At 40.3% G+C, this 16,846-nt stretch overlaps 2 protein-coding genes across 2 annotated transcripts in view; one reads left to right on the forward strand and one right to left on the reverse strand.

The window, feature by feature from the left end:
• The window catches only part of ccdc146 (coiled-coil domain containing 146), a 23,720-nt gene continuing 6,874 nt past the window's right edge, over positions 1 to 16,846 (forward strand). The window contains exons 1-17 of the mRNA XM_088366934.1: positions 1 to 111; positions 9,372 to 9,454; positions 9,896 to 10,108; positions 10,665 to 10,722; positions 10,785 to 10,876; positions 10,935 to 11,028; positions 11,111 to 11,184; positions 11,545 to 11,772; positions 11,931 to 12,020; positions 12,402 to 12,498; positions 13,741 to 13,833; positions 14,045 to 14,212; positions 15,062 to 15,150; positions 15,392 to 15,556; positions 15,760 to 15,835; positions 15,909 to 16,057; positions 16,137 to 16,365. Coding sequence (XP_088223060.1) covers positions 1 to 111; positions 9,372 to 9,454; positions 9,896 to 10,108; positions 10,665 to 10,722; positions 10,785 to 10,876; positions 10,935 to 11,028; positions 11,111 to 11,184; positions 11,545 to 11,772; positions 11,931 to 12,020; positions 12,402 to 12,498; positions 13,741 to 13,833; positions 14,045 to 14,212; positions 15,062 to 15,150; positions 15,392 to 15,556; positions 15,760 to 15,835; positions 15,909 to 16,057; positions 16,137 to 16,365 — 2,109 coding nt within the window. The remainder of the gene's footprint in view (positions 112 to 9,371; positions 9,455 to 9,895; positions 10,109 to 10,664; positions 10,723 to 10,784; positions 10,877 to 10,934; positions 11,029 to 11,110; positions 11,185 to 11,544; positions 11,773 to 11,930; positions 12,021 to 12,401; positions 12,499 to 13,740; positions 13,834 to 14,044; positions 14,213 to 15,061; positions 15,151 to 15,391; positions 15,557 to 15,759; positions 15,836 to 15,908; positions 16,058 to 16,136; positions 16,366 to 16,846) is intronic.
• Positions 208 to 6,825, reverse strand: fgl2a (fibrinogen-like 2a). Its single transcript, XM_088367498.1, has 5 exons — positions 6,188 to 6,825; positions 5,063 to 5,267; positions 2,293 to 2,512; positions 1,961 to 2,131; positions 208 to 1,894 (listed from the first exon to the last, which is right to left on the reverse strand). The coding sequence occupies exons 1-5, from the start codon at positions 6,710 to 6,712 to the stop codon at positions 1,579 to 1,581; spliced, it is 1,437 nt and encodes a 478-aa protein (XP_088223624.1). The 5' UTR covers positions 6,713 to 6,825; the 3' UTR covers positions 208 to 1,578.

The raw sequence follows: 16,846 nt of genomic DNA on the forward strand, positions 1-16,846 counted from the left end.
ATGCAGAATAAAGTTGAGGAGGAGGAGGACGCCCCTCTTGTTGCCATAGCAACTGATGCTTCACTTTTAGAGACGCCTTCTGCTCGGTCTACTTTTCAACTTCTGGATCAGGTATGAATTTAAAACATGATATATATTATCAGCCTTTATTCACGTGTGTCGGTGCCGTTCATTTTTTTATTTCAAAAAGTCACAACACACAGTATAGCCATTGAAATGGAAGTTTATTATTTTTTTTAAATATCAAAAGTGCATATCCTTTGGGATGACAATGACTATGAATGATAGAAAATATATTGTACACATACGCAAAGCTTCACACACTCATTATAGTACGAATGGCCACAACAATGTCTTCTTCATTGCTGAAATATTAACATCATCATTATTATCAGACCTTACTTTTTGTATGACTCCCGGACATTATAAAGTCTATCAAATTTCACAAAATAAAAATAAATACTGTACACGTCCTTAATTCTGCATTCTGCTCATTCACAGTGTGTTAGAAGGAATAAAATGATGCAATACAGTGATCTGGCGTTAGGTGGCAGTATTGTACAAGTAGTGAGACTTTTCTTTTTTTTTTTACTTTTTCTGCACTCCAGTAATTATGATCTGAAAAACAATATGGTTATGTTTCTTCCTGCTGAGTCCTACTTATTTCAACCATGTCAAGTACAATGCAGGAATCATTAATTAAACAAATATGCTTTATATTGTATCAGATGATGGAATATGGGCAGAGTGACTTTAATTAAAAAATCAAGGGAGGCTATTACTTGTATACTGCTGCCCGTCACCGCTTCGACCCTCTCAAAAAAAACGAGACTTTTTCCAGTTCTGGTATAACTCACTTGAATGGCTGTTGTTAATTATGAAAGCGTTTGGAGTGGAGAAAATGATAGCTCATTAGTTTTACTACCTCTGTGCATTGAGCCGAGTCTAAGCTGGTTTAATAGAAAGATGCAGCAGGACAGGAAGTGGATTATTGACAGAGAACCGGTGGAAAAAATGGTAACACCCCGTTTAATATGATGGCCCCTGCAGGAGGCTAGCTTTTACACAGCTCGTGCGATATTTCTATTAGTCGGTCATTGTTCACAGTCCATTTTCCTTTATTGTCATTTTAATTCAACATTTAGAAGGCTATATACGCCACAGTGGAGAACTAAAAGGACTGATGTTTTTGTTTGGTCTAGGGATGCACCGGTAGCATTTTTTTTTTTCCAAACGGAGTACAAATGCTAAATTACACTTGTGTACTTACGGTATTAATATCGGTGCATCTCGTTTTTGGACTGTGGCCAACTGTTCTACGATCGTGATTGTTGTGTATCGTATTTTCTGGACTATAAGTTGCACTTTAATTTACTCTTAAAATCGATAGTATGGAGTGAAATTCAATTTGAATAAAATTTCTTTCGATTTCTTGCGATGTAAAAATATCCAAAAAGTGGACCTGTTCATTGAGACTGCGCCTTATAGTCTGAAAAATACGGTAATGTATAACGTGAGTCTACAGTCTGTCCAACTTCTGTCTGTCCATATTTACTCATATTCCTTCACCGGCTCCTCTTACGGAGCGTAATGCTTAGGCCGTATCATCATCTTGACCGTCTTGAAGGCCTGCCTGTAGTTGGTCGGGTAGTACTCCGTCGACATGTTATGCCAAGTCCCCCAGAAGATCCCGTTCCTGACCCCCTTGTACCTCTTGTGGTAGTACTTGCCGTTGAGGTTGGCTGACATGCAGGCGTCAAACCACCAGCCGGAGCTATAGTAGGCGCCGCAATTTCCCGACGGGTACATGTCGTTATCTCGATCCGGGGTGGAGAAGAACTTTTGATCGTGGTTGAAGTGCTTGTTGAAGGTGATGGCGTTCCCGGCTGTCCCACTGTAACGACACGTCGGTGTTTTATCACCTTGCACTTTTATTTTTATTGTCTTGATTTTGCGCTACCTGTATCCACTGATGGACAGTCGGTATCGGAGGAAATCGTTGGCTACGTAGAACTGGTCATACTTGGCGTACTCCCGTACACCCTCGAAATCCTCCAGCTCGATCCGTAGCGTCATGTCTTTAGCTTTTGTCAGAAGATGGATGTGGTCATTGCCTAGCCAGAACTCGCCTCTACGATAAAGGGCAAAAGAGATAACGATAAATTATGTCAAGTTGTTCACGAGAGGACACTGTTAGTCATACTGAATTTACTTTACGACCGCAAAGGGGACAAGTTGCAAGGGGAGAGTCCGGTGACGGTAAACGAAGGACAAGACGGAACATAATTCTACCTGAGGTTCCCGAAGCCCTTCTTGTATTCATTCCAGGTCCGGTTGAAGCTGACAGAACCGTCGAGTCGCTGCTGGATAACCGTCCAGCCGCCGCCAAAAGACTCCATGTCACAATAGGCTTCGAAGGTTCCATTGCGGGGGTCGGGGGTGATACGATAGACCCCGTTCTTCCGTGTCTCCAGCACATTGTAGTCGGAACAGTCTCGAGGAGCTAAAATGACTGTGAAAGTGAATCGAAGCGAGGTTATTTGCGAGGGGAATGTGACTGGATGATATTCAATCTTTCCTCTCAGTTTTTTTTTTCCAGCCCTGCCAAGAGTACCGTAATAGAAATGGCCCCGGAGGCTGAAGAAAGTAATTCAATTTTTAATCATAATGAAAGTTTTCAGCGCTGAATTAAATCCTAAGGCACTGTATTTCAACGCAAAACGGTTCGCCAACTCCCCCCCCCGACTTTATAAAAAATGTCCTAGCATCTCAACCTGACCCAGAAGCAGAACCCCGACCAAAAAGAATGTCACGGACCAAGGCGACATTTAGGGAGATAAAAACCATTGACCTACACCCCAGGAAATCCAAATCTTTTCAAAACACATAAACCTGCCTCATTCCATCTTTGAACACTTGTTCCCCTGTGGTTGCTCTGCATGCTGGGCGAAAAGACTGCTCAGACTTGTCAAAAAATGTGGGAAAGTGTGTCACTGGATTAAAGTGGTTCGTCCCATGGGGCCTCCATCTTGCTGACTGGAGCAGACTGCATGTGGACTCTTTTTGATACATTTTCTGTAGATTAGGGAGGCGGAGCTGAGACGTAATGGGGTATCCAGTAGTGTTTTCGCAAAGTGGAAGGAAAAATATGCACCCCCCTACTATGGTACGGCCCGGTACCATTACTCCAAACAGACACTTATCTTGCCTGAGTGAGGAAGACACATTGCGCAATGCGCTGGTCAAGTTTTCCAAACCCTAAGCTTGAGTTCTTTTGGATGCCCCTCTCGCCAGCCTTTTTGTTTTACAAGATTCTCAGCACGCCGTTTAGATTCCTTAATGGCTTTCCGGCTCGCTTGACAAGTCACGTGACTGACAGTTACCGCGTGAATTATCGTCGCATCCCGTTTTGACTGCGGTGAGATAAGTGACTAGCAACAAAATGCAACATGACAGCCGGCCGTCGTGTACGATCAGTCCTTCATCCGGAATACAAATGTGTTTCCTCTTGACTTTCCGATGGACCTTTTTTTTTTTTTTTTTTATAACCCAAGTAAAATTCAAGTACCTTGCTGGAACATGCATTGAATTCACCGTGCCAGTTCTCACTGTTTGAGTGAGTTAATGTTGCTGAACATGAACATTAATTCCTGTCACTTCACCTCAAGGCCCTTAATTCATCCCGGTGGGAGTGGAAAAAGGAAGATTACCGCTAGTGGCAGGGACTGGCAAAATAAGTTGGGGATAAATACATCCCCAGAAGTTGCCTTTTGCCTCGTACTGCATGACTGATGCTCTGAGATGACTTTTTAAAGCCCATTCAAAGTGCTGCGGCAGTGCGCTCGCTCGCTAAGTCCTCCCGCACGTGATCCATTTAAAAATTTGTTGGTGCAATTCTCCTCTGAGCTTTACTGCTTCTGCACATTTTAAATAGCACATCCAAACATTTCCACGCTGCAGCCGCTTCTTAAGTAAATCGAGCCTTGCAGATTTTTTTTTTTCACCCCCCCCTCCAAGCACTTTTGACTTTTGTTTATCTCCGCGAATTCATTTAACATCTGGGACGAATCGTGAGAAACAAGTGGAATGGTGTGACACGTCGAAAAAAGATTCCGTCATTAGATTGTCGCTCGTCTCTAAGGCAACAGATGTTTCTTTTTTCTGCATTTGGATTCGCTTCAGATAGTCCGAGCACGACTCGTGTCAGAACCATTAGTCGCTTCTTGAGGCAAATATTGCAAGAAGGCAAAGATGAACGTCCCCCCCATCCCAACTCACCAACCACCCGTGTCTAATGTCAGAAAAGCCGCCTACATTGCTCCTTGTGTTGTTGGCGAGAGATAATGAGAAGGAGTTGTTTCACGCAGGACTGAGCACACAAGAGCATGACCTCCAAAACGGGCGAGGCAGACAGGAAAGAAGGATTAGATGGTGAATGAGGAAAAAAAGAAATCTTAAGTCAAGAGGAAATAAAAAAACTTAAAGAGCAGAAATTGAATAAATGATGGAGGACACGTCCGGGTTAAACATTCGGCGTCAAAGTGGAGTTTCAAAGGAGGAAAAAAAAGCAAGTTGAATGCTGTGATTCGCTTCACAACATAATCTTCTTAGAAATAAGCTCAAACATTCTCCCACACAAAAAAAAAAAAAATCTGAATATAGCTTCACATTCTCTTTCACCCGTGTACAAAAAAAAAAATGGAGTGCTTTTTTGCTAGCATGTTTGTTTTTCAAGTCCTTGTTTCTCCCTCTCCCCATTTTTGGAGAACATAAAAAAAAAATGTGATGGAATTTCAGGGCACTTAAGCGCCGCCGTCTTACATAAGAAGTCAATTGTAAGTATTTCTCATGAGGACATCCTGAAACTATTCACTCCCCTTTTTCAAGGTGACCACCAAGACTTTGTTGTTTTTCTAGAGATTATTATTAGCTACTTATTTAACGTCATTTGGCAGGAATTCGGCCCGGGAGAACCGTACGAACTATTGAACCCATTTTCAAAATGGACGCTTTGAGGATTGGTGATGTCACACGACAAGTCAGGGGAAAAAAAAATGCTTACATTGTGGCGTGTTTTGTACGGCACACTGCGCCGTGCAGGTGGTGCTCAGTTTGTTGACCACCCCGGTGATGTTTTCCACTCGTCTGTCCACCATGGATTGTACGTTGTCCATGTTGAGGAGGTTGAGGCCTTCCATGCGACCTTGCAGGGCGGAGATTTGGTTCCTGGCGTTGCGAAGGCTCACTGACATCCTGTTCAGCTTCACCTGGATGAACGCGGTGATTCGAAAGCTTTAGTGACTCAGCTTGTGCGCTCGGTCGAGCGGCCGATTGGAATTTTCGAGAATAGAGATCGTGTGGTTGTTGGATGGTGGCCAAAAATGGATGTGTGGAGGTGAAAAGCTTAGCAGGCAAAACAAAAATTTACCGTCATTCAGATTTAAGCTGTCATTATTGAATATTTTTTAGAATCGATTATTTAATCGATTAATCGAATAACCGGATATAATTTGATTTGCGCAAAGCAAAAATTTACCGTCATTCAGATTTAAGATGTCATTATTGAATATTTGTAGAATCGATTGTTTAATCGATCAATCAAATAATCGTGAACAATTTGATTTGCGTTGGTCTATCAATTTTTTTTTCCAGATTGCTTTTTTTTCAGCAATTACTTTTATTTGGTATTATTTAGTGATTAATAAAACAAATGATAGTAAAGTTAAGCAGCATCACACAAGAAGAATTGATGGCCATTGTTTTCCAAAGTAAAAGCAGATGTTTGCAAATCTTATTTGGATTCAACACAAAGGATAAATCAGTTTCCTTTCATGAATGATGAAAGAAATCTGAGAATGATTCATTTGCAGCACCTACAATTCGAAAATATGAACAATCATTTGGTACAAACAGCTCTTAACGATTACTATGAAAAAAATGATGATTAATTTGATAATCAATTTTGTCGATTAAACGAATGATTTTCACCTCTCTCATTCAGATGCATATTTCTAACACTGTTTATAGAACATGGAATGTTCCCTCATGCTGTCATGATGCCAGATGAGAACTTCTTACCTAATCAACATTCCGCTCATTCCAATTGGCAGATTATATTTAGCAAGGGTTATTTCATTTGAGGATATCTCCATCAATAATTAAAATTAAAATAAAATATGCCTCTTACCTGCATCTCCTGCATATTGCTCGGACCAGGTGTGATTTTCCCAAAATGATGTCCCAGTCCAGCACCTTCCACGTTACCTCCGGACACCATCCCATTGTCCCTTTCTTCTTGACTGGACCCGCTTTGAACATCCTGTCTACTTGGGTCCACATCTTTCGTCTGTCCCTGGTCTGCCTGCTGGTGCCCGTAGACTCCGCTCCCTCGAGAACCACTGCACTCCTGGCAGCTGCTCTTCAGCTTGTTCACCACCTCCTTGAGGTTCTGCAGCTCCTTCATGGTCTTCTCGAGTAATCTGAACTGCTTGGGGAGCTGGATGGTGAGAGGAGGTAGGGTCACCTGGTAGGGGCACTCTTCACCTTCTTCCCCGGAACCCCCGCATTGGCCTGAAGGTCTCAGCTTGATGGCACAGGAGGTGGCAGAGTCTCCTCTCGAGTCCCACTTCTGGTGCGAACTACCGGGGAAGTCCACCACCGCATGGCAGGTGGCCGTGAGCAGGAGAACGGTCCAAACTAGGAGAGTCCTCATTTTTGTTGAGTCGCGAAAAAAAAGTGATCTGGAAAAAAAGTCAAGATCGGTTTGAGTGTGTGTGAGTGCAACCTGCAAGGATGAGAGAGTGCAGGGGAACTGGCGCTGCTTGCGATGCTGTGTCATTAATATGAGGACGGGCGAGCGAGGGAGGGAGGGAGGGAGGGAGGGAGGGAGGGAGGGAGGGAGGGAAGGAGGGAGGAGAGAGGAAGGGAGGGTTCCGACTTGAAGAGGATGGGAGGGGCAGCGCTATTACGTAATGGCGTTTGACATATTGGTAGCATTGCGAAAACTTGAGCCGTGCCGCAACATCTTTTTTTTTTTTTTTTTTTTAAAAAGCAAATTGTATGTCCTTGGGCTGCCGCCATCGTTTGGTGACACTCGGAAGTCAGCCCGTCTCCCCGAGGATGAAAACAACTTTACTTACTTAAGGGCGATGCATTTTTTTTTTCTACTGACTTGACCCTTTTTGTGAGGCAGCATAAAAGAGCATTATCGAACATTTTTTGAATCGATTAATTGAATAATCGGTTTCAAAATGAATTACTGACATTAGAAAAATCATAAGGCAAAGAAATAGCTCTAAAACAATTAATGTGATTATAAAAATCGGTTGCTGATCATTTCGATAATCCATTCCTTGCCGATTAATCGATTAATCCCGGCAGCTCTACTTCAGTACTAACAAGCTTTTTCAAACCTCTGGGACAGGCTGGCTACTTGAGATTCAGCAAATTAATTTGGGTTTAGCATTCATTAGAGACTTACAAATGAGTGTTATTGCTTTTCTGTCCTGTATTAATTTTTAATGTTATTTCCCCTCCCTTATCACAAGGGAACGAGGGAAAGCATAAAAAGAAATTTGTACTAATGTTCTTTGGTGTTTTGTACAAGAAGGTGATGTCAGTCTCGACCAGCGGCTGCCCGCAGTTGCTGGATGGAAATTAAAACGTAAAGTTAAGTGGATCCCGCGGACTTGCTTTTGTGGATGTCATTAAGACTTCTGTGGATGTCCTCGATTCATTTGCACTGCTTAAGGATTCTCTGTGTGCTTGGAGTAACTTCCAGTTTTTTTTTTTTAACATTGCATCAGATGTTAATTAATTTTTAGGTTTTTTTACTTATATTAAAGCTTCATCTTACGTCCATTTCTTGCCTGCAGTTATTGTTTACCAGGATGCTAACAGAATATTTTTCGTTCTATAACGTAGACGGAAGAAGTCGACGGGAAATATTAGAACTGAAGGTCCCATACCTTTTCGGCGCAATTCAGTCGGCCTCGGAGCTCAATTTCAAATCAAAAAGTCAATATCGGATGATGACAGGAAGGATTGCGAGAGAGATGATGATTCCCTCCACAGTGATGGGCATTATTATTATTATTTTTTTCTCCTTGTGGTTCCAATACACAATGTTCTCACTGACCAGACTATTATTTTTTTATTTGTTTTATTTTGACCTGCACAATTTTTTCACCGACTATTTATTTATTTATTTTTATTTGTTCATTGTTCTATTGTTGTATTGTCTTATTGTTTTATTTTTTTGTTTTATTATTTAATTATTTAATTTTTAAATTTGTTTAATTTTTACATTTTTATTTTTTATTTTTTTTACCTGCACAATCTAATGAGATCAATACAGAACATTTCAGTCGTGCTCTGTTTTGATTCAGACTGTCACACAAACATTTATCACAACTCCATCATACAGATTTAGCTTTAAAATTTATATTTTTCTTTTTAAGCGCGCTCCTGCCTGCTTTATTCAATTATTTCCACGTGCATGTCCAAATCCAGACCGCCTGCTGTCTTCGGGCATAAATCGAATTGAGCAACCGTCTCACTTCAAAGATGGCCGACCACATGTTACACCTTACGCGCTCACCCCTGTAAAAATCTTCCAATTCTCTTTAACGGTCTCATCACCGGAAAAGGGGCGAGGCCTGACCTCAAAAATGCTCGGGGGCTGTTTCGGATAAAGCAACGGCGGCCGCGTCATCTGTGACGGTCGAAATCACAACACCGGGTGACTCATCGGATGCTTCTAAATCCGTTCGATTGTTCTCATTCCTTTTGGATGAGCTGCACCATAATAAAATTTGATCCCGGAGTCTGTGATCAATTTCATGACTAAACAATAAACATGCAGGCATGTATGACCCACTTACAAGATAAAAGATTGTGATTTTTTTTTAAATGAATCGTAAACAACATCATTAACTATATTTAAAAGTCGATACGGTTGTTTTTAGATGACTTGGAGAACATTCAAGGTTACCCACCTCATTATGCCCTCATCCCGACCCGCCTGGCTCCGAAGATAAGAGCCGAGCACCTGTCCGCCTTTTCCATCATTGTGACACGCTAAAGTACCACGCCACGGGGGGAAATTTACCCACAGCAACTCTTTCAACGAGCAGATAATCAGACCACCATGTTTTTTCCCTGCATACCTTTTTAAGATGGAAAATTTCCGCTATTTGTTTTTTTTTATCTTTGGAATTAGAGATTAGCTTTTCAGTGAGGTCAGGAAATTGCGATGCTTCGATCGGTGTCGATAAAGGTTTTATTTCCGATTTTCTGATTAACGGGAAGAATTACTACGCATATTTTTTTTTATATGTGTCCATTTTATTGACTTTTTTATTGTCTTTCAGATGCTATCACAAGGCAAAATGAGTCAAAACAAAGTGGACAAGTTGAAATCGATCTACAGGGAACTCAGTGAAGAAATCAAGAGGTATGCTGGGTAGTTTTTAGTGGAAACAAACGATTTTTTTGTTGTTGATACACGGGAGCCAAAGTAAAGCTCAAGTTGAGACGAAAGGGTGGAGACGCTAGAACTGTATGCCAAAACTAATGCGGCCATTTTGGATCTGAATGTAGTTGAATTCCAAAATAAAGAGCAAAGTAGAAAACTGACTGATCAGAATTTTTAACCTATTGATTGCCGATAAAATGTCATTTTTGTCGTAAAGACTGTTCAAATAGTTTCAAAAGATAATAAAAATTGCTAGCAATATCTCTATGTTTAAAAAAGACAATTTGTAATTTTAGTAATGACACAAAGTCATTGCGAAATTTATCTTCATAAAATGATGTGGTGGGCCGTATCTGGTCCCCGGGCCTGGAGTTTGACATCATAATATTTTGCAGCTCACTGAATATTTCCTTCCAACAGTGCCCAGGATTCCGAGGGCCGACTTTTGGAAGAGGCCAAGAGACTTCGCGCCGAGCTAAGGCGGCTTCAAGCCGACACGGAGAGAAACGAGTCGAGCTTTTCCGAGGAGCCCACGAGTGAGACGGGTAAGCTAAGGCAGGAGCTCCTACGGGCATTCGCCGAGCTGAAAGCGGCCGAGGATCGAGACTACGTGACGCAGCAGAAGCTCAAGTGGTGAGAACCCGATAAGCAACTTTTTCGTTTTAGAACAGGGAGGGGGAGGGGGGAGTAAAACAACAAAGTGTTTTTAAGCTTTATCTCAACAATTGTTGAGCCAGTCACCAGCGGAATTTAATGTTTCCTCCCTGGGATGTGTTTACATGTCCGAGTGCTCTACACAGGTTAGAGTCTTGACGTCAGTGCCGGAGTTATTTCTGTTCTGCCCCATCTCTGGCGAGCCATTTTTCCTCACTTGTGCCACAGGCTTCGCTTTTTTCCTTCCTCTAAATCCCTCAACGCCACTATCGGTGCGTCCAAAGGGGTCGGATGCACCCAGAGAAATGGAAAAGAACACTTCAGTGCTCCCCCCCTCCCCCCTGTGGAGGTCAGCGGGAGGTCACTGGAACATTACTAGGCAACGTGATAACATGCGCCGGCGATTCCCGAACATTCAGTCCAATGACCTCTCGGTTTAAAAAAAAACAATAACTCAAATCTACTTTATGCATCCCTTGTCACATTTTTTTTTTTTTTTTAATATTCCATTCACCTTACTTTCCCTTTGGTGCAGGCTCCGGGAAGAGAAGCGATGTCTGCTGAAGGAGAGCAACATCGCGTCGAAACTCGACGTAAGTTTACAAACGAATTGTTGACGATTCCCGAGTTGATAAATAATCAGTCGCTGTTACAGATTCCGCAGGAACTCGAAAGCACCACGGTGACCCTGCAAGACAAATATGAGAAATTAAAAAAGGAAGTGGCCCAGAGGCAGATGGAGATCAGGTAAAAAAAAAAAAAATCTGTTCGACATGACTTGTGCATGAAATTTCTACTCAACCAGAAATCTCAAGGAAGACATGGAGACCTACCAAATCCAAACACTGAAAGAAGAGAAGGATCTGGAAGAAGTGAAAAAAATCATACAAATCAAAGAGGTGTGTGTGTCGGATTCCATCTCGCCGTCGATAAAATAACAAATCTACTTTCTGCCTCCCTTGTGTGTTTGTGTGCTGCAAGGCCGAGAAAAGTCGACTCCTCGCCGCACCTGAGCAGATTTTAAAGGAGACTGGAGAGAACCGTACCAAGAGGGAGTGAGTCCCTTAGACACGTTTAACAATCTGTGTCCAATAAGTGGAGGAAATGTTCCAAATGCTCGGGGTATAAACTCCAAATGAGCTGCTTAGATGCCTTCGGTTGAGTCAGCACGAGAAAACAGAAATGGCTCAATTCGCCACCTGATGTTTTTCCTCTCCTTCTGTCAGTGCACTCAAATCACTAAATTACAATCTGCATTAGATTGAATTGGGTTTAAAAAAAAACCATAATGTTGCAAGTTTGCCTAATAAATCTTCATTGCGCTTTTAAATCAAGAGCTAAAAGCTGTTTGTTGCCACTTTTGGAACCTGAAGGTGTCAAGATGTAATGAGTGTGAAACCAAATTGGCCCTTTAGAGCTGCGGTAAAGACGTTGGGAGCGATGGACGCCCAGTTGGCCCAAATTAAACAGCAAATGAAGGAAGTGGAGGAACAAAATGACCTCCTAAGGGTACAAAAGAAGGAGCTGGCTAAGGAGATGGAAGGTCTTCAGGCACGAGTGGAGGCCATGCAGAGGAAATGTAGTGACATGCAGAAGGAACATGAGGTCATCAGGGAGGAGGAAACTGAGCTGATCGGACGCAGGTACATTCTTTAATTTATTCTAAAATATCAATCTAGGTTCGAATGGATGGAACCTGAAAAGACGTCTAAATCCGTCTTTGGGAGTGAATGTAATTTGTAAAATTATACAGAATTTTTTTTTTTATGCGTTTGTTTTTTGTTTTGTTTTTTATTACCAGAGGGATCCTGGAAATGAAGTTGCAAAGTATCACGTGTGAGCACAAGCTGCTTTGCGAGACTCGGTCTGTGCAGCTCAAAGAGAAAAAAAGGTGAACAAACCACAAAAAAAAAAAAAAAAATGCTTGTATGTAATAAAATTTAACAACACACTGTATGGAAAATTTGCCGATTTCCCGATTATCATAATAATAATAATAATAATAATAATAATAATAATAATAATAATAATAATAATAATACATTTTATTTAAAAGCGCCTTTCAAGTCACTCAAGGTCACTTTACAAAGAGTTAAAATAATTTAAAACAAATTAAAACAATAGCATTCAGTCAAAAAATGTAAAAACATGTTAAGAAACAATAACAATAAAGCAACTAGAGATGAAATCTGAGCTTTTACACGCTAATATACGCTAACAATTGATTTGATGATGGTGGTGATGAATATTTCAAAGCTGTGTGTCTCCTCAGGCAGATGCAAGATCTCAAGAGAATGGAGCGAGCGCTGGCCACGGCCACTGAGCAGCTCAAACACACGCAATCTACCTGCGTTGACATGCAAGCACAGGTGAGTTATTGCGTAACGTATTTAAATTAGTAAAAAGGTCTTTTGCGATAATTCTGCTATCGCTTTTACGACCACAGTTAACACTGCAGGTGTTTGGGAACGTTTTTCGACTGGCTGTTCCTGTTATCAGGAACATTCATATCCATCAGGAACGTATTCTGTATTTTTTTTCCAAATCTGTCAGCTTCCTGTAATTTAGCCGCTGTGAACAGTTTGTGAAGCGAAAGAAAGACGAGAAGGGGAATCTAGGGAATTGGTGTCAGCATATCTCATGCATACATAAAAGGAAAGATGGATGACACACACGGGATTTCACATATTTAGGAAATGTCGCAAACAGTGTTTCTGCAAATCAATGCTTTTTACCGCCAACTTAGGTAGGGTGTGTTTTTTCTTACATCCTTTTTTGTATTCAAATCGCAATGTTTGCTAGGGCTGTCACCATCGAATATATTTAAATCTCAATTAGTTGTTGATTAATCGATTAATTTTGACATGCTAAAATTCTAGCAATTGAAATGCTATAATAATAATATATAGTAACAAAATAAGAAAATTTAAAAAACTAAAAATATAATATGTAAATATATCCTGATTAGTTGTCAATTAATCGATTAATTTTGACATCACTAAAATTCTAGCAATTGAAATGCTATGATAATATATAAGAAAAAATAAGAAAAAATTTTAAAAAATATATGATATATAAATATATCCTGATTAGTTGTGGATTAATCAATTAATTTTGACATCGCTAAAATTCTAGCAATTGAAATGCTATAATAATAATATGTAAGAAAAAAGAAGAAAAAAGATATATAAATATATCTCGATTAGTTGTCGATTAATCAATTAATTTTGACATCGCTAAAATTCTAGCAATTGAAATGCTATAATAATATAAGAAAAAAAATGAGAAAAATAAAAAATATGATATATTAAATATATCCCGATTTGTTGTCGATTAATCAATTAATTTTGACATCGCTAAAATTCTAGCAATTGAAATGCTATAATAATAATATATAAGAAAAAAAATGAGAAAAAAATATGACATATAAATATAAATATAAAATATATCCCGATTTGTTGTCGATTAATCCTTTAATTTTGACATTGCTAAAATTCTAGCAATTGAAATGCTATGATAATAATATATAATAAAATGAAAAATATAATAAAAAAATGCTAGCAATTTGGAATACGCCTATTGAACTTCTCCACTATGTCTTCACGTTCCAGTTGGAGGCTCTTCGGAAAAGAGGGCCCAATGTCGCGCAGAGGACAACGCTTCAGAAGGAAGTGGATGCTCTCAAAGTGAGCGTTGCAAAACAGGTGAGGATGGATGCGCTACATGTGGGCGGGCGCCATGCTGTTAGCGACTGCCACCTCATTAGTCTCACACGCGGACAAAGGTAGCGTTGTTTTGTCGTTTTTTTCTCAAACGCCCCCATATTTAACAAATAGCAACGCTATCCAAAAAGCAAGTCTTGTTTTTCAGCTGAAAACAATGCAAAGTATTCTACCCCACCTGCTCCCTTGCCAGTTATCAAGAGCCGACAAGACGAGCCAGAAGCAGCAGCAGTCTGGGATCATTCAAGCGCTGCTGAGAGAATCGGACAGCTTGAGAGAAGAACTGCATCACCTCCGATGTTTGACATACATCAAAGCTGAAGAGAGGGGCCAGAAGCACCGTGAGATGCTCCGAGCTCAGGTGCTACTCGCGCACACGTAATCACTTGCAATACGTTCCATGTGGTTGAAGCAGACACAAATATTTTATTGACTGAGAAGTTTTATGTCTCGGGCTGAAACGATTCATCGGAAAACTTGTGTGATTTGATTACAAAAAATGGTGAAGCAGATTTTGTCTTAAAGCTTCACAGTGATCATTATTATTCGGTTTATTTCATTTTGATTTAGTTTTAATTAGTTTTTAAAGCAAAGTACTTCATTTTCCTTTAAATTATATTTGTTTTCCCATTTATTTTATTTTTTAATATATGGAGTACTTTTTCGAGTCGAAGTACATTTTTGCAGTAATTAATTGTAGTTTTTTTTTTATAAACGTAAGATGTAGTTTCAATTAATTTTCGTTTATTTTTTGTTTTTCATGTATTTTGTCCTTGAATTTTTTTTTTCAACTTGAGAGGATTTGGTTAAGTATAAAAAAAATTCCTGACACCCATGTCACTCACCAGCCCAAACTCATCAAACCTCGTTAATCAACGCTCAACCAATTTTCCCGATTAATCGGTCGAATGATCGATTCTAGAAATATTCAATCGTCGCAGCCCTACTGAAATTGACTTTTTTTTTTTTACTCGAGAGGATTTGGTTAACTATAAAAACCTCGTTCCACAGTCTCATTTCCTGACACCCATGTCACTCACCAGCCCAAACTCATCAAACCTCGTTAATCAACGCTCAACCAATTTTCCCGATTAATCGGTCGAATGATCGATTCTAGAACTATTAAATCGCCGCAGCCCTACTCATGTTTTTTCCCCGCCGCTAGTAACACCATAAAATGCTCCACCTGTGTGATTGAATCCACTCGCAGCAAATGAAGCAGCACATCCAAGAGGAACTACGAGAGAAGGAGCTCATCGTGATGCAGTACAGCAAGCTGAGCGCCATGCTGCAACGCAGGTGTCGCTTTTTTTGTGGTTGTTGTCATTCCGCTTTGCAGACCCCCCCCCCCCCGATTATTGCATTGCATTTAATATTTGCGAGAGTGCATGATCTACATGCAGCACATTGTGACCACTTTAAAAAAAAAAAAGCTCATTTGACAGCAACTGGAAGCTCTCTTTTAAAAGGCATCTGTTGTCGGAGCGCACTCATTTCAAGCCCGACTGAGCTGCTAATGAATTGTTTCCTTATTCCTCAGAGTGCTACAGTATGGCGAACTTTACGACGTGATCACAGAGGAGAAAAATAAGTATGTCAAGCTCAAGGAGATCGCCTCGCAGACTATCGCCGAGTTGACGGAACAGGCAATGGTGCTGGAAAATGAGCTGGAGATCCAGAAGAATATCGTCATGGAGAAGGACAGGTTGAGACATGACACTTGATGGTGTCTTGTTTGATTCATAAGCATTACAGGAATTTTCATTTATTTATTTATTTTTATTTTATTATTCTTATTTGTATTTTTTTAATTTCTGTTTTTATTTCTTATTTATTTATTTATTTATTTTTATTTATTTTTATTTTTGTTTTTATTTTTATTTTTATTTTTATTTTTATTTTTCACAGTTTGCTTTCCAAAGCTCAAAAGAAGGTCTCCAATTGCTGCAAAATGCGAGAGAAGCTACGCAACAATATCAACAAGGTATCCTGTTAAATTTCTTTCAGCGTTGGATATTTAATATGTTTATTTTCCTTATTTATCGAACATCCCATAGGTTGCTTGGCAAAGACGTCAGGTCAACCAGGAGTTCGAAGACAACGAAGCAGAGTTACACAGACTCAGGGAAGTGATCAGTCTCCAGGAGCAAGCTCTAATCGACCTCGGCAAGAACCAGGAAGGAGCCGTTCAGCGCCGCAATTTTCTGTGCGTTCAGCATTTGAATCTACCGACGCATTTGTGATTCGAATAGCGTGCCGCATATCTTGTCCCTTCCACCTCGCAGCGGTATTCAGCTGCTGGAGCACGAGGAGGTGTTGTTCGACTACCAAGAGAAGGTCAACTCGCAGGAGGCGGCCATCGCCGAGGGCAACGAGGCAATGGAAATCTTGGAGAAGGAAGCGAGAGAGTTGAAGGTGGCCATCGGCGAGGCGAAGAGACAGATTGGCTTTAAGAAGAAGGAAATGCTGGTTCAGAAGAAGATGGAGGAGGAGCTCATTATGCTGCAGCTCGAGGTAATCATAATGGGAATGCATTACATGAGGTTGGACCTTCCTGCCAGTAAATGAGTTACCATGCAGTGCGTCAACCTGTAGCTTCAAGCGTAATAGCGTCTTTCGATTCCAGGTTGGGCGTGAGTTATTATGGCTACAGGATTGCTCAACTTGATGTGTATGTTAAACAACCAGCTCAGCTTGAAACTCAACCAGATGAACATCCAAAACTGGACCTCCTTAAAATTAATGAGCAAAAATAGTTATGTTTTAAATGGATAGATGAGGACCACTTATTGGTTAAAAATCACCATTGTAAATGAGAAAGTGTTCTCAATTGGCTTACCTGGTAAACTATTGAATAGATAGATAGATAGATAGATAGATAGATAGATAGATAGATAGATAGATAGATAGATAGATAGATAGATAGATAGATAGATAGATAGATAGATAGATAGATAGATAAAAACTTGGGCCCTGAATGGATTAATTACATTTC

This window comes from Syngnathus floridae, chromosome 22 (genome assembly GCF_059516105.1).
Source record: "Syngnathus floridae isolate MCC-2025c chromosome 22, RoL_Sflo_1.0, whole genome shotgun sequence".
NCBI lineage: Eukaryota > Metazoa > Chordata > Actinopteri > Syngnathiformes > Syngnathidae > Syngnathus > Syngnathus floridae.

What these genes read in the sequence shown, in the direction of transcription:
- fgl2a (XM_088367498.1), bottom strand. Translation starts at nt 6,712, where the DNA reads ATGAGGACTCTCCTAGTTTGGACCGTTCTCCTGCTCACGGCCACCTGC. An exon ending in GCAATATGCAGGAGATGCAG is followed by an intron (nt 5,268 to 6,187) that starts GTAAGAGGCATA and finishes GCGTTCATCCAG; the next exon opens with GTGAAGCTGAACAGGATGTC. An exon ending in AAGGGCTTCGGGAACCTCAG is followed by an intron (nt 2,132 to 2,292) that starts GTAGAATTATGT and finishes CCTTTATCGTAG; the next exon opens with AGGCGAGTTCTGGCTAGGCA.